Genomic DNA, 23,318 nt, shown 5'->3' on the forward strand with positions numbered 1-23,318 from the left:
CCAATATGACAGTCCAGTCAAATTCTCAAGTTTACAGTTCCTGTTATTGTTTCCTATCAACCTAGTGGTAGACCCATCCATCACTCATTCCAGAGATAACGACAACGGCACACTGGCAGACATATCTGCAGTCCGCAACAAACTGAGGTCACTGATTCTGTCTGCCTCCAGCTCAGATAGACCCTGATAAACAAGAATCGGAACATGAACATTGTCTGTTCCGTTGTTGACTGAATACCTGGATCTCTCAAAGCGACATTGGCTGGTTACATTCTATGTTACCTCAACATGACTTCCTGTGTGGAAGTGCATAGGTCTGAGGTGACTAATCTGGCATTTTTGCCAATTAGGTTTCATAATGGCCTCCTGAGGTAAGCAGCCTGGCTTGTTTAGTGTCCTTGAGGTGTTTACATATCTATGGGAAACAGCAACACATTTCCGACCCTAAATAACAAGAGACAGACCAGGCCAAGACAAAGGCAGCAAACAACAAACAGCCCAGCAGCCTGTCCAGGGCCTGTCCATTCTATCCACTTGGGGGCCACACTTCCTGTGCAGTGTGACATGTTGGACGGACATTCCTCTGGGATGACCTCTGGACACAGTTGTGCGTGGACATGCTACACGTTTCCTCACCACCCAGGTCTTTTCCCCAGGTCTTGTTTGGTCTGAGAGAAAGACAAAGTCCATCACGGGGCCGGGGGGGGGTAGCCTACTGGAAGTTGTACTGTATTTCATGTTATAACTCAGATCTGTGTTTAATCATTTGTTCTTACAGATTTGACTGACGGTCATGATGAATCCCATGGATTTAGCATGTTACACTAAACACATGACTTTAAATAGACCCTCCAAGCAGAGGAGAAAAAGAGGACACAGGCCAGCCAACATGGAGAGCAAATCTGTGGCTGATTCATGGAATAGAATCATGGAAGTATGAGAGATTATAAATAATGAGAGAATATGTTTTGAGATATGATCCGAACTTGGGCTGTGCAGCGGTTGCATCGTCACGATACTCAAACACGCGCAGTGTTTCCCCTATAATTATTTTCCGGCAGCAAATGTAGAACGAATGTGAGAAGGTCACTTGTGGTGACATTTTGAAAGGACATTCTACCCTCCAAAAATTTTGAAAATAAAACATGTAAATGTTGACACCATCTGAAATAACCTTCAGCTCAACTGATGCAGCATAGCGGCTTTAAAGCCCTCATGCAGTCTTTGTAAAAAAATTAAATCAATCAATCAATCACCACTGTATGTCTAATAAATCACAGTGTTTTTATTTAATACTTTTTATCCCAGAGGCTCCTTTGGCCCTTGGTCTGATCGTGTGGATGTCAGGAAACAAATTTGATGATACTGTATTTACATACACAGCCCTGATTGGGCTGATAGGATGGTCTAGACTTTCGAGCCCAGCCCCTTACCTAGATGAACAGTCATTGGTCTATTATAATCAAATCACATTGTGATGCAATCATGTGGACCAAAAGTTCCACCTGAAGATGCTGAAATTCCAGGAATATTTCCCCCCAAACAGCTCTTACACAAAAGGCCATTATCATAATTTTCACAATTTCAGAGTGTAATTTCGACCTTATAGTGTGGAAATATATATATTTAAAAAAAAAAAGGATAATTACATTTTTAACTGCACTGTCCCTTTAAATGAATAGGCTGAAGCATGGGGTTGCCCATCTGCATTTACTTAATTGAAAAATCTCAAGACTAAATGCATCCAACGCTACTTGGTACAAATAAACGTAACTAATCACACTCCGATCTTAAAATTGCGTCTCGGCGGAGATAAAAATCAAAAAACGTGGCGGCAACAAATGAACAGCAGCCCGCCCCTGCTAAATTAATATAGGGGAAACACTGATTCTGCACTCAGAACATACTCTCAGCCTGCACTGTATAACAAAAGTGATGGATGGAAGATGCAAGGTGCTCCGCTTACACGAGACGCATGATCTGATCACTTCTGGTGCTGTTGGAATGCTTATCCTTCATATGATATCATGCAGTACTGATCAGTTCTTACAGGACATCGGTCACATCACCTGTAGCCCAAGAACATGACAGAGAGCATCTCTTAAGAGTTACATGCAGTCCTATACAAGGGTACTGTAAGCAAACAGCAGTGGCATGAGGTGCCCAGGCCTCTGTCTGCCCATCATCTTCATCGGTCAGGGACAGGGGCCATGTTCAGATCCAGCATAGGGGGGGAATGGACACACTACTGTACACATCACAACACACAGAGACATTCCTCCTGATGGTTAGACTGAGTTGCACAATAACAAGCCCCATGTCCTCCTGTGACTCCAAAAACAGCTGTCTAGACCTGAGGAGTTTAGACCTATCCTCTATCAAACTCTGGGTAAATTCAAAACTTTGGAATGTCAAATTTAGAGAGAGACATATGAATTGGGTCCGTTTTATTAGTTTTGTGGACTGTTCCTGGATAACATGTGCAGTATTTGGTAACAAAAACAAAGAAGGTGACGACTGATACAAACCATGGCTGAGGATAATGTCAAGGTACAGGCCATCTCTGTGTGTATCCAGATTGGCTACAAACACATGACCCTGATCATTTGTGTATCGGTAAAGTACCCTCCAGTGTGCACGTCCACTGCTCGCTGTCCAAATAAACACAAAGGAGCATGCAAACTATTATTGAATTCCTCAAGGGGTTCAGGGCCTAATGCTTACAAGAAACATAATCCATTTAGTTTTGTAACACATTCTTCTAATCACACTAAATGAGGGCCTATTTTCCATTACAAATAAAAAGCATCAGAAAAATTGGATTGGGTTTCACTTATTTACTAACTCGCCCCCAACATCAGCCCCTGGAATGTAGACTTGACTGCTGCAGTGATTTGTGTGTATTAAAACCACATACTCGAGTCCAGTGTATGCACGAATGCAGTGAGCAGGAATTTGGGACAATATACGGTCATAACCATGTGAAGCCACCAAACCACAGCAAAGCTACGTCATGTGTACAAGAATGCAAAACAGACAAAGCAAATCCTAGTAAAGGAGTATACATACTGTGCCTTGAGAAAGTATTCACACCCCTTGACTTTTTCCACATTTTGTTGATACAAAGTGGGATTAAACTGGATTTAACTGAGTCTATTATTATTTTCAAAATTCTTCAAGCTCTGTCAAATTGGTTGTTGATCATTGCTAGACAACCATTTTCAGGTCTTGCCATCAACTTCAAGCAGCTTTAAGTCAAAACTAACTCGGGAACATTCACGGTCTTCTTGGTAAGCAAATCCAGTGCATATTTGGCCTTGTGTTTTAGGTTATTGTCCTGCTGAAAGGTTAATTCATCTCTCAAAGTCTGGTGGAAAGCACACTGAACCAGGTTTTCCTCTAGGATTTTGCCTATGCTTAGCTCCATTCCGTAAAATGTTTTACCATGAAAAACTCCCCAGTCCTTAACAATTACAAGCATACCCATAACATGATGCCGCTACCACCATGTTTGAAAATATGGAGAGTGTTACTCAGTAATGTGTTGCATTGGATTTGCCTCAAACATAACACTTTGTGTTCAGGACAAAATTTAATTGCTTTGCCACATTTTTTGCAGTATTACTTTCGTGCCTTGTTGGAAACAGGATGCATATGTTTTGGTATATTTTTACTGTGTACAGGCTTCCTTCTTTTCACTTTGTCAATTAGGTTGGTATTGTGGAGTAACTACAATGTTGTTGATCAATCCTCAGTTTCCTCATATCACAGCCAATAAACTCTGTAACTGTTTTAAAGTCACCATTGGCATCATGGTGAAATCCCTGAACGGTTTCCTTCCTCTCCGGCAACTGAGTTACGAAGGACGCCTGTATCTTTGTAGCGACTGGGTGCATTGGCACCCCATCCAAATTGTAATTAATAACTTCACCATGCTCAAAGGGATATTCAATGTTTTTATTTTTACCCATCTACCAGTAGGTGCCCTTTGCGAGGCATTGGAAAACCTCCCTGGTCTTTGTGGTTGAATCTGTGTTTGAAATGTACTGCTCGACTGAGGGACCTTACCGATAATTGTACGTGTGGGGCACAGAGATGAAGTAGACATTCAGAAATCATGTTAAACACTATTATTGCACACAGAGTGAGTCCATGTAACGTATTATGGTTGAATACTTATTGACTCAAGACATTTCAGCTTTTCATTTTTTATTAATTTGTAAACATCATTTTTTTTTTTTTTTAAATCCACTTCGATATTATGGGGTATTGTGTGTAGGTAGGCCAGTGACCCAAAAAAATCTACATTTGATCAATTTTAAATTCAAGCTGTAACACAACAAAATGTGGAAAAAGTCAAGGGGTGTAAATACTTTCTGAAGGCACTGTACATGCTCATTTGTACAGCATTAACCCAACTGCTTAGTGGCTATTCAATTTAAGAGTTTACAATTGTGATTTGGACAGATGCTTTATTCATAACCATGTGATCATCCGCGTAGTAACTCTAAACCTCTTAATGTTGGAGTTGAACCTAAAAAAGTTTAATACCATCAAGGATCAATACCGGATAACCTGTCATACAACTAAGCTACTTACTAAAATAAACAAAGAAAACGATGCAAACAATATGATTAAGAGGGATGTTCATAATATCTGGCACTACAGTTCGTATTCAGCTGTCAGGTTATTTCAGCCGACCCACGTAAGCATGTTACCAGGAAACATAAGCTAAATTACAATGTGAGCTGTGTATACTGTGACTGTACGTGACCAACAGGCGGAGCGGCATAGAGCTACTGTCCTGCAACTAAGTAGACCCGATGCAGACCAGACTGTAAATAACGAAAGGAACATGATGGTGCCATAAAGTGGAGTCGAGTTCATGGAGTTTGGGATTGACTGGTTGTACTGTAGTGTAGTAATGAGGAAACAGAAGCCCAGTGACATACCAAGTTGCTGGAAGAGCAGGGCCACACTCTTGCATGTAACAGGCAGGTTGTCATTCAGAGGGGTTTGGATTAGCTGTCGGTCGCCAGCTCCCAGGGAAAACAGTTTCTGTGTGAAAAACACAAAAGTGAAAAGTCATAGGTTATATGAAAAACCATTGGATGGATCTATCATAGAACTAGACAAGACTGTACAACAGTTTCAGAGATGGATTTTGTTTTTAACAGACATCAAAACCCGTTTTCATGGTACTGTATATATCATTAGGAAACTGAACAAGACTGTAACTCAAAACAAGGCCAAAGGTCATATAGGCAAGGCAGAAATGACAGTACAATGGCAGTTAAGGGATCCACTGTGTGAGTGTTTTTTTGACGATCTCCCAGAAAAATGAATAAAACACGTGTTGTTGAACCCGATGGACATCGCAGCTGCACGACTGAATTAGCCTTTTGAATCAGTCCGGCAGCAATGGGAGAAACCTCAATTGCATGTTAACGTACATTTCACAGGCACGGCACAACGCCTCTGCAATCCATTAGGGAGAGCAGTGTCTGTCGCTATATCCAGTGTGGCTGAGGGTAGAGAAGTAAGCGTACAGTGGAAAAAGTGTGCTCGCGTGAACACAATCAGTACGTCTAATTCCACTAAACCAAAGTTGAACATGATAGGGGTACAGACGGTGGTTCAACGGAGTTTGGCTTTTGACCTGACGAAGATCCTAGTGGATTGAAACATGGTCAATGAAGGTATTAATTGGGAGCATAGGCTTTCTGTTATTTTCAACTGAGTTTGAACCAGCTAGAGAACAACTCTGTTCCCTGATTCATGACATTCCTTCATGTTTGACAGTCTGTTGAAGGATGAGTTTGTTCCACTCCTGAGGTTTCTAACTCATGTGGTGTCACTACAGCCTAAAGCCCTTGGCTCTGCGGGGAGTGGCGATAGTTTAAGGAGGAACACTGGCATGTGTTGGTAAATTACATCAAAAACACTAACATTACGCTAAGGTTCAGGATGTGAACTTAATCATGGGTCACATTCCTTCCCCTTTACAAACACAGATGAAATATTGTCCAGTTTTTTAAAGCCACATTGATCACCATTGTCTAGACTTTAAGGGAACAGACCAGCGTAGGGTTTTTGTTATAGGACAACTTCAGATGTGGTTTTTAATAACCTAGTGAGATGTGAAAATATAAAAACAGGCCCCCTACTCTGTTTTTTTTTTACCCTAGCTTCACTAAGTAATGTCATCAGAAGACCAGCTAGAAAAATAAAATAGTATTATGAGGACATTTCTGCGAGTGGTGGTACAGCAATCTATGGCACCATCTAGACCAGGAATGCATGATTGAATGGAAAGCAAACGCACATGGGCCAAAACATTACTTCCTTCCTCACTCACACTCTACTTGTAGGAGACTGAAACTATAATAAGCATCAGGCCGTCAGTAGGTAACCAAGCACCTTGTGTGGGTCTAGCAGCAACATTAACCCAGACTGACCCCTAGTCTGGGGTGGATTCGTGCCTCTGTGGAGAGCAGGCCAGAAGGGTTGAGAGATGGAGGTATTTGAGGAATTGTTTGCTTTAGTAATGCCTGCTTACCTGGGAGCCGCCAGCCACAGGAACCATGCACGTGAAGAGGTTGGAAACCAGCCCCTCCAGGGGGAACGGCAGGCTGTCGACGTACACCGTGTAGATCAGACCCAAGCAGCCCTGGGGAGGGCAGGAGGAGACAGACACACAACCAGGTCAATCAACACACTCACATACAGATGTATCGCAAGATACATACACCCAAAGATACATACACCCAATCACAGCTTCTCGCCTAAATGGACAATTAAAGACACTGTATTGGAATTCGTCATCTAATACCATCAGATTTATAGTATTTTATGTAATATTCCAAATGTTCAGCTGACATGTGTGGTTTAATGGCAAATAACTGGGCAGAGCAAAGCTAAAAATAAATGCTCAATTAATATGTGTGTCGGAGACATTTGAATGCCAAAGTTGAATACCGTAGTGGTCCAGTGTAGTGCCTAGGGACAGGAGAGATCCGCTAAGCCCCACTCTGTTCTTAAGTGAGGGATTGGCTGGATATCCTGGCCTTGAGTACACGCAGAATTCACTCTATAAAGCCAATATCTTCATTCTACGCACACAGGATCCAACATGATGCATTCTATCACCATCATGAGACAATCGATAGTGCAGAAATTAGTGCATCGACTACTGTTTATCATGCCAATGCTAATTAGGCAGAGATAAGTAAAGTGAACAGTCACGAACCTCATGAATAGGACCAAGAATGTTCCTGGCCAGGTGAACTATAGATCGCAAATAAACGCGCAAAAACTGAAATGACCACTATGCATGGTCATCTGACATTTTGAAAGGAACCTATTTTAGTCAGGAATTAATCAGATGTTATCATGTTACCCGGAATATTTCAGGATAATCCAGCCTGGAGACCAGAATGAGACTTTTTGGTGCAAAGACTTGAGCGGGCTGGATCAAGCCATCCTCTTCCTCATCCTCATCTGCATCGGTGGTCTTTGTTCCCTGAAACAGCAAAACAGAAGAAGTTATTCAAATGGGAGAGTTCAACAGTGATATGGGGGTGAGTTAAGAGCCCGTGCAGGGTAACCGCACATAGCAGGCATAAAAGAAACGCCTGAACGGGGATGGAAAAAACCTGAAGCTTTTCTGCTGACCCGCTGAGGGTGGCTCGAGTGTTATCTACTTCCAGGTCAAACCACAGTGTGTACATTCTACAGTACATCACATACTGTAGCCTATTTTTGGAAACATGCAAGTGCCACCCCCTGCTCGATAATTCTGATTGATGCAGGCACAGAGTACAGTGCACACAGTACGAGTACTATTCAAAGTGATAATGCTACATTACTTATCCGTCAAAAGAACACAGTACGGAAAAAAGTATCCTCAGGCTGACAGACAAACGCAGTACTACGGAGGCATTTTCATGCACAAAAAAAACTCAAAATCCTGGTGTTTCCTCTGCAATGGGATACAGATTTGAGTTGTAAAAAATCCTCTCCAATGTGTAGTACCCAGTAAAACAGATACTCATCACAGTTGAGGAGTTGAAAGAGCAAAGAGGATTTTCTTCAAATCACCATGGGGTTCATAAAAAGATTACTAACCACAAAAAATTAATCATAAAACATTATTTTCATGGAGACCGTTTGAACGAAACCCAGGAGCTTAAGAGAGGAGTGTCATTTCCCCTCCAGAGTCACATACTGACAAAAGGCCAAACATAAATCAGCAGTGAGATGTACAGTATAAGAAATCAAGTCACCTATGCATCAAGTCACATTACTCAGTTTACTAAAATAGTTGTGAAAACACTAATAACAGAGTATGAATAGGCTATGTCCAGTCTGGAATTTACCCATAGTGCTTTCTCATCTGTTCAGTTGTTTCTTCAGAAAATAGGGTATTTATTTTAAAGACTACAACGTCATTACTTTGGTTCCCTGAGTTGAGGAATAATCTTCTGTGGTTTGGAGATTATTGAAAACTACGGCTCCAAACCCAGAGCTGGAGGTTTGAAATTCAAATGAAATGTCCTACAAAACGGAGTCACAAGATGTAATCAGTATAGAAATAGCTGTAAAAAAAACCCCTGAAGCCTGAATTCTAAGTATTCAACTATGTTTTTTCCCCATAATAATAGAGAACCGAAGATAATTAAAGCAAAAGCTGCTCGACCTCTGATATCTCTGATCCAGTAAACACACTAGAGATAGACCTAGGCCTACCTGTAGGATATTCATTCAAAACATAGCTACAATTCGATGCAGACATTTGGGTTCGAAGGACATGGTGTAATGTACCATAAATAGCAATTGAGTGATCATGTTAAACTAACAGCATATGGGCTAAGTCATTAAGGTGAATGATTTGAACAAAGATACCTCCCACTCCTTCCCAAAGTGCTCCACAGGGACACAGAGGTCAAGTCTCAGTGGTCTCGTCTCAATCTGGTTCCAATTGTCCCATACCAGGAGCCGTCAGTCCTATCAGTTTACAGAGATAGCAGCATAGCAGCCTCACAGGGCTCGTTCCTGGCTAAACCCTTTATCAGAATCACATATATTCCTTCAGACAATGAAAACATGCCACAAGAGCTCTGGCATGCTCCAAGCAGGGGACACAGGATCTAAATATCCCGTCAGATGGGAAACACATTTCTACAGCATCCTGAGGATTTGGTTCAATTATCGGCGAAAATACATTTCTGCCTCTCGAATCCAATCACATAGAATAAAGCCACGCTGGTTTAAGGTAAGGCCCACATAAATAAATAAAATATATGCTGGCTTACAAGGGTCTACGAAAACCATGTGTGCCCTTCTCAGTAAAATGCTTTGCAGACTAGGCCCAATATACAGTACTATCCAAGTTAGGTGTATTTGACAAAACACGATGCACCTCAAACTAGTGTTGTCACGATACCAACATGTTACTAACGATAAGATACCAGGCCAAGTATCACGATACCAACATGTTACTAACGATAAGATACCAGGCCAAGTATCACGATACCAACATGTTACTAACGATAAGATACCAGGCCAAGTATCACGATACCAACATGTTACTAACGATAAGATACCAGGCCAAGTATCACAATAGCACAGAGAATTCTGATTGCCCTTGCGTCCTGTTCGCCCCATCCCCCGACAATTCTTCCCGTTTTGTAAACGTTATGCGCGCGCTACACAAAAACCTATCACTGATATTCACACTTCTACTCAATTAAACAAATATGGAATTTAACTTCACACTGTTCTCTGTCTACCGCATAGAATGACTAAGTTGCTCATATTTGCAAAGGTCTAGCTGTGATATGGGAGGAAGAAATATACATGCATAATGATCTGCATGTCATTGTGGCAGTAAGGGGAAAACACTGCATAAAACCTTTACTCTTCAGTTAACACACAAGACACACACACTCCCTCCCTCGCACACTCTCTCAGTGTCCCTCATAAAACACACACCACTCTCTCTCTTTCCCACACACATGTACACCCTGTTCTCTCTGTCTCCCTCATAAAACACACACACCACTCTTTCCCACAAACACACTGCTCTCTCTCCCTCATAAACACACACTCACCACAACTCTCGCTCTCCCACAAACACGTACACACTACTCTCTCCGTCTCCCTCAAACACACCACTCTCTCTCTCCCACAAACACATACACACTGCTCCACACTTTAAAAACGTTAGGCACCAAAACAGAATGTAAGGAGCACCAGAAAGAGATATGAATCCTACCTTTGAAGCACATCCCATGAGTAGCAGACCCTTTACCTTTCTTCCTGGCCCAATCAAATTTGCCTAGACCTACTGTCAAGTTACCAGGTTGTTAGCTAGCTAGGTAATATGACTGAAAAACATTGTCATCAAAACAATAATTAGCGGCCTGGGATTAGTTTAAAAAAGCCTGCGATATGGTCTGTGAAATTACATGAAATGAGCGCAAAATAGTGCAGGAAGGAAAAAAGGTAGGTCTGGTAAGAGCCGTTTTCTTTGCTGTAAAACTGCAAACACGACTGTTACAACGCTGTTTTTACTCTCGTGTTACTGCTGCGTGACAGTGAACTTTCAAAGCCTATCAGACGGGCCTGTGCTCTTCTCTACTGTACATGTAACAACAGCAGAGTGATCAGGGTCTGCATCCCCCCCCCTCGCCATCAAAGCTAAATTATACACTGCTCAAAGAAATATTGGAACACTTAAACAACACAATGTAACTCCAAGTCAATCACACTTCTGTGAAATCAAACTGTCCACTTAGGAAGCAACACTGATTGACAATAAATTTCACATGCTGTTGTGCAAATGGAAGACAACAGGTGGAAATTATAGGCAATTAGCAAGACACCCCCAATAAAGGAGTGGTTCTGCAGGTGGGGACCACAGACCACTTCTCAGTTCCTATGCTTTCTGGCTGATGTTGTGGTCACTTTTGAATGCTGGCAGTGCTTTCACTCTAGTGGTAGCATGAGACGGAGTCTACAACCCACACAAGTGGCTCAGGTAGTGCAGCTCATCCAGGATGGCACATCAATACGAGCTGTGGCAAGAAGGTTTGCTGAGTCTGTCAGCGTAGTGTCCAGAGCATGGAGGCGCTACCAGGAGACAGGCCAGTACATCAGGAGACGTGGAGGAGGCCGTAGGAGGGCAACAACCCAGCAGCAGGACCGCTACCTCCGCCTTTGTGCAAGGAGGAGCAGGAGGAGCACTGCCAGAGCCCTGCAAAATGATCTCCAGCAGGCCACAAATGTGCATGTGTCTGCTCAAACGGTCAGAAACAGACTCCATGTGGGTGGTATGAGGGCCCGACGTCCACAGATGGGGGTTGTGCTTACAGCCCAACACCATGCAGGACGTTTGGCATTTGCCAGAGAACACCAAGATTGGCAAATTCGCCACTGGCGCCCTGTTCTCTTCACAGATGAAAGCAGGTTCACACTGAGCACGTGACAGACGTGACAGAGTCTGGAGACGCCGTGGAGAACGTTCTGCTGCCTGCAACGTCCTCCAGCATGACCGGTTTGGCGGTGGGTCAGTCATGGTGTAGGGTGGCATTTCTTTGGGGGGCCGCACAGCCCTCCATGTGCTCGCCAGAGGTAGCCTGACTGCCATTAGGTACCGAGATGAGATCCTCAGACCCCTTGTGAGACCATATGCTGGTGTGGTTGGCCCTGGGTTCCTCCTAATGCAAGACAATGCTAGACCTCATGTGGCTGGAGTGTGTCAGCAGTTCCTGCAAGAGGAAGGCATTGATGCTATGGACTGGCCCGCCCGTTCCCAGACCTGAATCCAATTGAGCACATCTAGGACATCATGTCTCGCTCCATCCACCAACGCCACGTTGCACCACAGACTGTCCAGGAGTTGGCGGATGCTTTAGTCCAGGTCTGGGAGGAGATCCCTCAGGAGACCATCCGCCACCTCATCAGGAGCATGCCCAGGCGTTGTGGGGAGGTCATACAGGCACGTGGAGGCCACACACCCTACTGAGCCTCATTTTGACTTGTTTTAAGGACATTACATCAAAGTTGGATCAGCCTGTAGTGTGGTATTCCACTTTAATTTTGAGTGTGACTCCAAATCCAGACCTCCATGGGTTGATAAATTGGATTTCCATTGATTAATTCTGTGTGATTTTGTTGTCAGCACATTCAACTATGTAAAGAAAAAAGTATTTAAGAAGATTATTTCTTTCATTCAGATCTTGGATGTGTTGTTTAAGTGTTCCCTTTATTTTTTTGAGCAGTATATTTTAAAAAACTGACAGAGGAATAGATGAGCAGGAAGAATGGACGGAGAGGAGAGAAGCAGGTGAGTGACGGCTGGAAGGGGATGTGGCTGGCTGATTACAGCTGCCACAGATGATGTGCACATGAAGTGGACATTACTGCACCTGCGCATACAAGAGACTAGCGTTGCATAAATTCAACTGAATGTCTAAACAAAACTGACTTTAAATATTTAATCATTTTTGTAGTATCATATGAAACGGTAGTACGGTATTCTAAAATGTTGGCATCATGATGTTTTGGTACTGTGGTATTACCGTGATACCGGTATACCGTGCAACACTACCTCAAACTACTTAACCATCTTGCTAACCTTGTTAACAGTGTAAATATGAATATTGAGAACATCGGTCCTGGCTCTGGTGCAAACTTTTGCATTGGGTGGTATACTGTATCAAGCTGGTCCCTAAACCATAAGATACAGCAACAGTCACTTACACAGTGAGAAACCAGCCCTACATCTGTCTAGTGTGTGATCCAAACTCTTATCCTTATCCAAGCCATTACCAAACGCATAAAGGGGTCTGGGAACAGTTCCTGGAAAGAAATCATACCAAAACATAGAGGTGGGGCCATGATGAAGAGGCAGTGAGGTGACCGGCCACAGTTAGCCCTGTAATCAAGACCTCTAACGATCCTGTATTAAAGTCTGCAATGACACTGCACTGATCGTTACGGGTGGCCTTCGCCTCTTCTCCCTCAGTAGACTGGCCGGCGTGTGAGGAGGACAGGAAATAAATAAGGGAGGATTAAATCTGGTCACGGAGGAGAGGGTCCAGAGTCCTCCGGGGGGTGGGAGCAGAGTGGACAGCTGCAGGAAATCACTGAACAGCGCCTGACAGGGGAATTAGTCAGACTATTGCAGGGCCGGTGACGTGACCTTCCAGTCCAGGCATAAACCAGGCCTGGCTAGAGACCCAGTCGCAGCTAACCTAGCCATTATCCCGTGTATTTAATGAAGGACGTGGTGGTTTATACCTTGTCAGGCCAAGGCTTTGTTTGAAACCCACATGGAAAATCAGTGGTTCTGCATCCAGGCACAACAAGGGATGTTTGTGTAAATTGGTCTGATTCATACAGTACACTGTGTAATAGTAAACTAATGTTAAACTCATCAACATTTTAGGATGTTGAGTCTGATCATTCATGTAAACGGAATCATCACATCAGAATGTGACATGTCATGACCACGCAGTTAATAAAGGTTAGAATTCCAACTGAATTTATGTAAGAGGATATGATCAGATTTCAATTCCCTTTTTCATAAGACTCCTTGAATTAACATGACTAATGGTCAGAAGAATTCCACCTGATTGAATGGGGCCTTTCAAAGAATGTAAGATTTCAATGAATTAAAGGTCATTGACTTGAATGAATATGACTAATGGCCATGGCTGTCATGTGTTTTATAAGAGGCAGGGGACATGTCCTGTTCTTGTGACAAAACGCAGCACTTCAGAGACCGTCTGGAGGGTGATGTCAGGCCATTGTAAGGAGTCATATTCTTAAACACAATTAGACATCCTGCCAGGCATTCTGTGTAATGTATCAGGGCAAACCTTGAGAGGATTGCGGTCGTTGCAACAGTTTATTTCAGGGGTTTGTGAACTTGTGCAGAAGAAAAAACATCAAAGACAGAAGTGAATTCATATGAGGATGGGTGCATCCAAGAACCAGTGCTAGCGGGGATGAGATGTCAGCTCATTGGATACGTGTTTTGTCCCATCACACCAAAACCCTTCAGTATGTGAAGTGTTGTTCACTTCATCTCAATTCATCCAGAATGGTGTTATTTTCCCACTTTAGTGGGTTCTGGAACACATCATGCCGTGACACATTCCTAATAGTACAAAAATGTGCCATGCAAGAAAACATGTCAAAAACAAAACAATTACAACACAATGAAAAACAAAACAATTCCCAAGAATTAACAAATAGCCCCCGCTGGATGCTCGGAATCAAGTATTCATCCAGGGAGAGAGTGTAGCTGGAAATGATAAAGAAATGAACGGACATAACTCTGTGCAGCTTATCAAGAGTGGCATCATGCTGCCAGCCGAGGCAGTATCTACTATACCGTTGTTCACTTATTTTGCCCTTATGACCCAGAGCCTAAACCCAGGACCTGCAGGACGTAGTCCTATTCAGCATGTGTGTAAGTGTATTAAAGGTATGAAAAAACACCAAATGTCAAACCATTCGTACAGTGGCTTGCGAAAGTATTCACACCCTTTGGCATTTTCCCTATTTTGTTGCCTTACAACCTGGAATTAAAATAGATTTTGCAAAATATTTTTTCTAGTGAAACAAGACCAAAAAAACCCAGAAAACTTGATGTGCATAACTATTCACCCCCCCAAAGTCAATACTTTGTAGAGCCACCTTTTGCAGCAATTACAGCTGCAGGTTTCTTGGGGTATGTCTCGATAAGCTTGGCACATCTAGCCACTGGGATTTTTGCCCATTCTTCAAGGCAAAACTGCTCCAGATCCTTCAAGTTGGATGGGTTCCGCTGGTGCACAACAAACTTTAACTCATACCATAGATTCTCAAATTGGATTAAGGTCTGGGCTTTAACTAGGCCATTCAAAGACATTTCAATGTTTCCCCTTAAACCACTCAAGTGTTGCTTTAGCAGTATGCTTAGTGTCATTGTCCTGCTGGAAGGTGAACCTCTGTCCCAGTCTCAAATCTCTGGAAGACCAAAACAGGTTTCCCTCAAGAATTTCCCTGTATTTAGCGCCATCCATCATTCCTTCAATTCTGACCAGTTTCCCAGTCCCTGCCGATGAAAAACAACCCCACAGCATAATGCTGCCACCACCATGTTTCACGGGGGATGGCGTTCTCGGGGTGATGAGAGGTGTTGGGTTTGCGCCAGACATACCGTTTTCCTTGATGGCCAAAAACCTCAATTTTAGTCTCATCTGACTAGAGTACATTCTTCCTTTTCGCGAACACCAAACGTGTTTGCTTATTTTTTTCTTTAAGCAATGGCTTTTTTTCTGGCCACTCTTCCATAAAGCCCAGCTCTGTGGAGTATACGGCTTAAAGTGGTCATATGGACAGATAATCCAATCTCCGCTGTGGAGCTTTGCAGCTCCTTCAGGGTTATCTTTGGTCTCTTTGTTGCCTCTCTGATTAATGCCCTCCTTACCTGGTCCGTGAGTTTTGGTGGGCGGCCCTCTCTTGGCAGGTTTGTTGTGGTGCCATATTCTTTCCATTTTTTTAATAATGGATTTAATGGTGCTCTGTGGGATGTTCAAAGTTTCAGATATTTTTTTATAACCCAACCCTGATCTGTACTTGTCCACAACTTTGTCCCTGACCTATATGGAGAGCTCCTTGGTCTTCATGGTGCCACTTGCTTGGTGGTACCCCTTGCTTAGTGGTATTGCAGACTCTGGGGCCTTTCAGAACAGGTGTATGTATACTGAGATCATGTGACAGATCATGTGACACTTAGATTGCACACAGGTGGACTTTATGTAACTAATTATGTGACTTATGAAGGCAATTGATGGCACCAGATCTTATTTAGGGGCTTCATAGCAAAGGGAATACATATGCATGCACCACTTTTCAGTTTTTAATTTTTTATAATTTTTTGAAACAAGTTATTATTTTTTTTATTTCACTTCACCAAATTTGACTATTTTGTGTATGTCCATTACATGAAATCCAAATAAAAATCCATTTAAATTACAGGTTGTAATACAACAAAATAGGAAAAATGCCAAGGGGGATGAATACTTTTGCAAGGCACGGTATAACTGATTGCTTTGAATAGGGCAACTATGGGTAAGCTGTAACAGATATACATTAGATTTGCTATAATATTTTACATAATGCCCTTGTAAGTGGCTTTGGATATAACACCAAGTTATGTATGTAGGGGGGTTGGGTTGGGGTTGAGGAGTACAACAGGCCATCTCACCTGTAGGTTGACCTCTGCCTCGTAGAAGGTGAGGCAGGAGCAGTAGTGTCTGTCTGAATCGATGTCCGTCAACACCACCGTGAAGAAGGTGGGAGCTTTCCTCTCTCGGGACAGCCTCCATCCTCCTGGCTGGCAGAACTGGAAAAAACACAAAGTATAACACACCATTATACATGAGCACCTGTACTGGAACTCTAAACAGGAACACAGTCTGCCCTCAGGGTGCAGATGAAATGGGCACAGGCAGAGTACAGGGCAGGCAGAGTACAAGACACCATGTGGCTTTTCCAGAGTGGTTACTGGAAGCCAGTGTTGTTGTGTTGAGAGCAGAGCCCGTATTCTAGCCCGTGACCCCACGAGAGCCGCTGCTGGAAACCCTTCAGTGTGAATAGGAAGGTATTACGTTAGTTAGGGGGCCATTGACGCCATTGTGGAAAGGATGCACAGGATGTCCTGTTTCAGTGCAGTAGTACTACTGCTGAATCCTTTAACCACAGAGCGGGAAATGCACACGTTCACGTTCCTCACTGCTCGTCAGAGGTATTTGAAATCAGCCTTGTTCTAGGCACAAAGAAAAGTACGTGAAAAGGTACTGAAACCAAAAGTACTGACTTTTACTGTGAGACAGTAGGCTGCTTTGTACTCAGTTGGATAAGCATAAAAACGTTTAGGATAAGATGAACATGACAAAAGCAGGATTGTATTGGATAACACTGGGATTAACATGAAGAATGTAATAGTGGATATTTAGGCCAACTCTGGTTGTTCAAGCAGGAAATCCCATGTTATCATTAAAACATAAACAAGATAATGACTAATTGACATAAAACCCCATGTCATAAAAAAATGCACCACTTCTTCCTTTTTCTGGGATAAAACGTATCACTTAGGGATCATGTTGTTTTAACTTTTACTCTACTACTGAATCATCTCATCTTGATTTATAAACATTAGAAATGACACAGCAGAAAATATATGTAATCTAATGGGAACATGAAGTACTGGTAAGCAAGAGAAAGGGAGAGGGGACGGAGAGGGGAGAGAGAGAGAGAGAGAGAGAGAGAGAGAGAGAGAGAGAGAGAGAGAGAGAGAGAGAGAGAGAGAGAGAGAGAGAGAGAGAGAGAGAGAGAAAAATATACAAAGACTGAAAGAAGAGGAGTGCAGAGGGATAGAAGAGAGAGATGTGTGAGGATAAAACCCATGCAGGCCTAGGAGAAAAACAGAGAAATGATGAGGATGGAGTGTGGAGAGCAGCATGTGAGAGGCAGGCAGGCAGCCAGAGTGAGTATATCTTGTGTGTTTGTGCTGGAGGCTGAGCTGGCCTGGCTGTGGGACAGTATTTAGACTGCTCCTCAGGCGTTTCACTGGGAGAACATTGGACTGACAGAGGGAGAGGAGAGAGGAGCAGGGGGGGAAGAGAGGATGGATAGATGGATGGACAGAGAGAAAATAAAATGAAAAGAGAAGGTGGGTGAGTGGATGGTGTAAGACAGGATGAGAGAGAGAGGAAGAGAGAGAAAGAGAGGGAGCTGTGCTTGACTAGCCCGGGGGCTTGAACCAGGATGCCACCATCCTCCAACAGACACAATTGACAGCAGGAAATCTGGAAAAGCTGCATTGTGGGGGAGTGTCATACATACTGGGCCAGGGCCCAGACAGGACTCAAGGACAATTGCAGATAAATGTGAACACATCCAAAAATATTCAAAGTATATGTCATTAATCACTGTCGGAAAGGAGATAAACAGCTTTCGGACCGCATACCTTGGGAGATAAGCAGAGATATGATAAAATGGGGGATGGAAGCAGAGGACGTGTGTGAGTGTGTGTGTGTGTGTGTGTGTGTGTGTGTAACTTCTGCAAAGTTGTTATGCTCACACTACCACGGAGGTCTGAGGAGAGGCTCTGGACTGGATTCAAAGACACTTCATTGGGTCCACAGTTTATTTCTACCTCCCCTCCACGTGCCCGGTGCCTTTAGTAGGCTGAATAACAGCCAGACAGTCTACTACCTAACACCAATGAAGATATCCTATCCCTCTTCACGTGCCAGTGACTGACTGGAGAGCAATCATGTTTTGAAGGATTTCTCTCTCTGTAAATATTAGCTTAGACTCAAGTAGCTAGACTTACTAGGAAGTCTGAATAGGGAACAACAGACTGAGTAAGAGTTGACTGACAGGGACTTTAGTCGCAACAACAACGGAGATGCTAACCTGATACACTAATATCAGCACCAGTCATACGGGTGGAGAGAGGTGGAATGAGGAGACGGGGGAAATTGAAGAAAAAGCAGAGTAGATGAGGGTAGTGGGTTTGATTCCCGGGACCAACCACAGGTAAAACGTATGCATGCATGACTAAGTCGCTTTGAATAAAAGCACCTGCTTAATGGCACTGTATATTACATTATATTATTATATTAACTAGAGGACAGGGAGGAGGATGACTTGCATAAGAGACACAACAAAAATAAGTCCAAGGACCAGTAGCTGTCTAACAGAAAGGAGCTGAAAACTTACTCTACTGTCAATCATTCCATAGTAGGAAGTGCTTCCAAGCATGCCCTGAACGTGTCTCTCCTGCTGTGTGAGGGCCTATCTGCCAGACAGACACACACACAGTGACTGAGAGGGAGCAGAGCAGTGATTCTAGGCACCACTCCAGGTAGCAGCTCCAGGGAGCCCCTGCCTGCCACCAGCTGTGACGGACACACACAGTACCAGCAGACTGGTTGGAGAGATCAAGCTAAATATGTTCACTGCAGTGCAACAGGTGCATGGCTTGTCTAGAAACATACAGTGCAACAGGTGCATGGCTTGTCTAGAAACATACAGTGCAACAGGTGCATGGCTTGTCTAGAAACATACAGTGCAAGAATAAACACATACGCATGGAGTAAACGTACACGACTACACGCGCACACCGACATAGCATGCGTATATATATATATATATATATATATATATACATACACACATGGTGTACAGACACGTACACACACGCTGAGTTACAGCGAGGACAGTCCCTGGTCTCAAATTAGACCACAATCAAGTGACAATGGAACTCATTGGCTAACCGACTCTGGGATCTTTGTCCTTTTGCACATTGTTGCCCTGCCACCGACTGAGCTCCCTGCATCATGTGGCTCTGTGTGGCATGGCTCCCCCCCTAGTCCACCCTCTCAGATAGCGACACTAGATCTGCAACTTGACCTGCTAAGAATCGGCACAGAAAAGCATGGGGAACAGTCCCACCGAATTGAAGCCTAGTTTGTGGTCAGGGCTGTATTCTAATACTGTGAAAATGTACTGTATGCCGCTGTAATAACTGCACAGGGGACAAACAAACAGCTATGCTGCGGGCACTGGGGCTGAAACTCCAGAGCGTCAGTCACACTGGGCAGGCTTTACAAGGAGACTCCCCTAGAAAGAAATCTGATGTAACCTTTACTGGTGTTGCTACAGTTGAAAAATGGGGAATGGAGTTAATATAGGCTTATGACATGGTATGAAATGGAACATCTCCACACCTCAAATTCTGAGAAAATAAATACTGGTTTCATAGTTTGATTTCCTAAGTTGATCAGTTCCAAAATGACATAGCCAAACAAACAAATATCAGAGTTCCTCTGTACGGTAATAAAATGTAGATGTCTCCTCCCTTCTGAGCATTAACAAATGTGATGCAAGACTGAACTGGGTGAAAGAGAAGGAAGTCTGTCTGGAAGTGGAAAAAGGACAAGTTGATGGGAAAACACTTTCCCAACTCCTCCGACAGGAATGAAGAGCATTCCCAGGGTGGAATCTCTCCAACACAACATTCTCTCTACAGTATGTCGCAGTAGATTTAACCCAGGTTTATCTGGTCGGTTCTGATGAATGAGAATACTACACAAATGCAACAGGTATCGAGATCCGACTATCTGAATTAAAGCCTTTGAGGATACTTTGTTGACCAAACACATCAAGTTCTATTATCCAAAAAGAGTGGCTGACTAGGTAGGTGAATCATGCTCAGTGGATAGGTTGCAAGGCAACAAGGTATTTGTAATGAAGGACAACATCCCATTCAGACGTGCCTACTCAAAAGTAGTAACAGTAATACCGCAATGCTGCATGGACACAAAACATGTCTCCAAAACAAAGTGCATCCAACCGATGCCAGTGAAGTGCTGACACAGTCTGAAAGCAAAGTGATTGCCAAGACTTTGTGGTCAGGACAAAAACACGGCAACAGATGTGTAGTGTTGTGTACGCTACCCTCTCTTGCTCCCTCCCTCTCCATCTTCGAGGTCCATCTTATCCTCCTCTCTCTCTTCCCGCTTCACTTCAAGGGCCTGTTTCTCAGGAAGACAAGACAATGACTGGCAGGAAAGTGGTGTCTGAGGTGGCGGGGTTGGATGGGGGTGAGCGGATCATTACCGGGCTGCAACCTGGCCGGCCTAGACTCTGCTGCTTTATCAACTCTGGAGGATGGACAGGACAGTGGACAGAGCGGAACTCCAAACATGTGCCAGGGCTATTTGAGTTTCCCCAGCAGCCGGGGCCACACAGAGCAGCCACATGGTAGGAAGTCTTGAGCTGAGCCGAGATGGAGGCTATAATCATAGGAGGCCAGGAGGAAGCCCAGCAAACAGGAGGCACACACACAAAAACACACAACACTTGCTGAGAACATCTTCAGGGTCAGCGTGACACAAACAACAAAACAAAGCTAGCCAGCTTTACACCACAGGTACCAGAGTGCAAAGTGGAAAGTAGAGCGCAGGCAGCCCTGTGATGTACTGTAGGCCAACTGGTTTGACTGGAGAGCTCCATCACACAGCAGACGACCGCCCACAGCTGGCATCTCACATCCATCCTTATTTCCCTCCGTCCCCACAGCTCTCTGGTTCCCTGAGATCTGTTATTCAACCCGGAACATACGGTTCATTTTAGAGGTGGATATTTTTAGCTGGCCATAAAGGACCGCAATAATTCAACAGATAGCTTAGGCCAGGAAGGTGGGGAAGAGAGTAATGGGCCAGGAAGGTGGGGAAGAGGGTAATGGGCCAGGAAGGTGGGGAAGAGGGTAATGGGCCAGGAAGGTGGGGAAGAGGGTAATGGGCCAGGAAGGTGGGGAAGAGGGTAATGGGCCAGGAAGGTGGGGAAGAGAGTAATGGGCCAGGAAGGTGGGGAAGAGGGTAATGGGCCAGGAAGGTGGGGAAGAGAGTAATGGGCCAGGAAGGTGGGGAAGAGAGTAATGGGCCAGGAAGGTGGGGAAGAGAGTAATGAGCCAGGAAGGTGGGGAAGAGGGTAATGGGCCAGGAAGGTGGGGAAGAGGGTAATGGGCCAGGAAGGTGGGGAAGAGAGTAATGGGCCAGGAAGGTGGGGAAGAGGGTAATGGGCCAGGAAGGTGGGGAAGAGAGTAATGGGCCAGGAAGGTGGGGAAGAGGGTAATGGGCCAGGAAGGTGGGGAAGAGGGTAATGGGCCAGGAAGGTGGGGAAGAGGGTAATGGGCCAGGAAGGTGGGGAAGAGAGTAATGGGCCAGGAAGGTGGGGAAGAGAGTAATGGGCCAGGAAGGTGGGGAAGAGAGTAATGGGCCAGGAAGGTGGGGAAGAGAGTAATGGGCCAGGAAGGTGGGGAAGAGGGTAATGGGCCAGGAAGGTGGGGAAGAGGGTAATGGGCCAGGAAGGTGGGGAAGAGGGTAATGGGCCAGGAAGGTGGGGAAGAGGGTAATGGGCCAGGAAGGTGGGGAACAGGGTAATGGGCCAGGAAGGTGGGGAAGAGGGTAATGGGCCAGGAAGGTGGGGAAGAGAGTAATTGGCCAGGAAGGTGGGGAAGAGGGTAATGGGCCAGGAAGGTGGGGAAGAGAGTAATGGGCCAGGAAGGTGGGGAAGAGAGTAATGGGCCAGGAAGGTGGGGAAGAGAGTAATGGGCCAGGAAGGTGGGGAAGAGGGTAATGGGCCAGGAAGGTGGGGAAGAGGGTAATGGGCCAGGAAGGTGGGGAAGAGGGTAATGGGCCAGGAAGGTGGGGAAGAGGGTAATGGGCCAGGAAGATGGGGAAGAGGGTAATGGGCCAGGAAGTCGATGTCTAAAACTTAAACAACGTGGAGAATTTCAGGGTCCATATTTCAATCATTTCTCAAAGTGTATTGGGGGGGGGCAAAATGTAATTTGTTGTGCTAGCATAATATGAAAATACCAACAGCTCTGCCGAGTTCCTCACATTCAAAGTCTCCTGGGAAGATTTCTTCACTTGGGGGTGAATACTTTGGATTTATTTTAAAACACAATAAATTAAAAACATACGGCTGGTTCACCACATGCAACTTATTTCAATCCGAGATGCATTAAAACGCAAATAGAAAAAGGATTAGGCATTCCTTCTCTTAAACCAATCTACTGTCAGTTTAATTTCAGCTTAATTCTGCTCCAATCACTGCAACCTCTCAAACCTCGCCTTGAGCACTCACATGCTATTCACTACACTCAACGGTGTCCCAAACCAAGGGGTGAACTTTAGTGACCAGATATGGAATTTAGAGTTTCATTTTAGGAAAAGTTGGTTAAGTGGGTTAATAAACCTAGTTAACTAAGGTCGCCTTAGTAAGATCTTTCAAACATGTGTTTCTTGGGTACAAGGGTAGGACTACATGCCATTCCAACATGTGACAAGCGGTTGGAGTGTAAGTTCAGAGAAGACGGCGGGATAAGAGCAGAGCCTGGCTTTTCCATCTTAATCCAAACCTGACATTACTCTACCTCTATTGTTGTGCTGCATCCTCACACACTATCCCACACACCCACCCCGTAGATGGCTGTACCCTGCTCTCTGACCTGTGCTGTACCCTGCTCTCTGACCTGTGCTGTACCCTGCTCTCTGACCTGTGCTGTACCCTGCTCTCTGACCTGTGCTGTACCCTGCTCTCTGACCTGAGGCCCCCATTCATTGGTGTGTAACATATTGATTAACACACTGAGTTACACATTCATGACAAGCACATTTGTGACGTGTATAGTTAACTTTCAAGAGCATTACTGCACTTGAAGAATTGACTCATCATTATAT

The 23,318-nt window shown here is 44.3% G+C and overlaps 1 protein-coding gene across 4 annotated transcripts in view; it reads right to left on the reverse strand.

The window, feature by feature from the left end:
- The window catches only part of LOC106562098 (myotubularin-related protein 13), a 158,370-nt gene that overhangs the window by 72,219 nt on the left and 62,833 nt on the right, over positions 1-23,318 (reverse strand). For all 4 annotated transcript variants that reach the window (XM_014126678.2, XM_014126677.2, XM_014126676.2 and 1 more), the window contains exons 3-6: positions 16,265-16,402; positions 7,400-7,522; positions 6,560-6,670; positions 4,953-5,058 (exon numbers count right to left, since the gene is read on the reverse strand). In XM_014126678.2, coding sequence (XP_013982153.2) covers positions 4,953-5,058; positions 6,560-6,670; positions 7,400-7,522; positions 16,265-16,402 — 478 coding nt within the window. The remainder of the gene's footprint in view (positions 1-4,952; positions 5,059-6,559; positions 6,671-7,399; positions 7,523-16,264; positions 16,403-23,318) is intronic.

The sequence above is a fragment of the Salmo salar genome, chromosome ssa11 (genome assembly GCF_905237065.1).
Source record: "Salmo salar chromosome ssa11, Ssal_v3.1, whole genome shotgun sequence".
Classification (NCBI taxonomy): domain Eukaryota; kingdom Metazoa; phylum Chordata; class Actinopteri; order Salmoniformes; family Salmonidae; genus Salmo; species Salmo salar.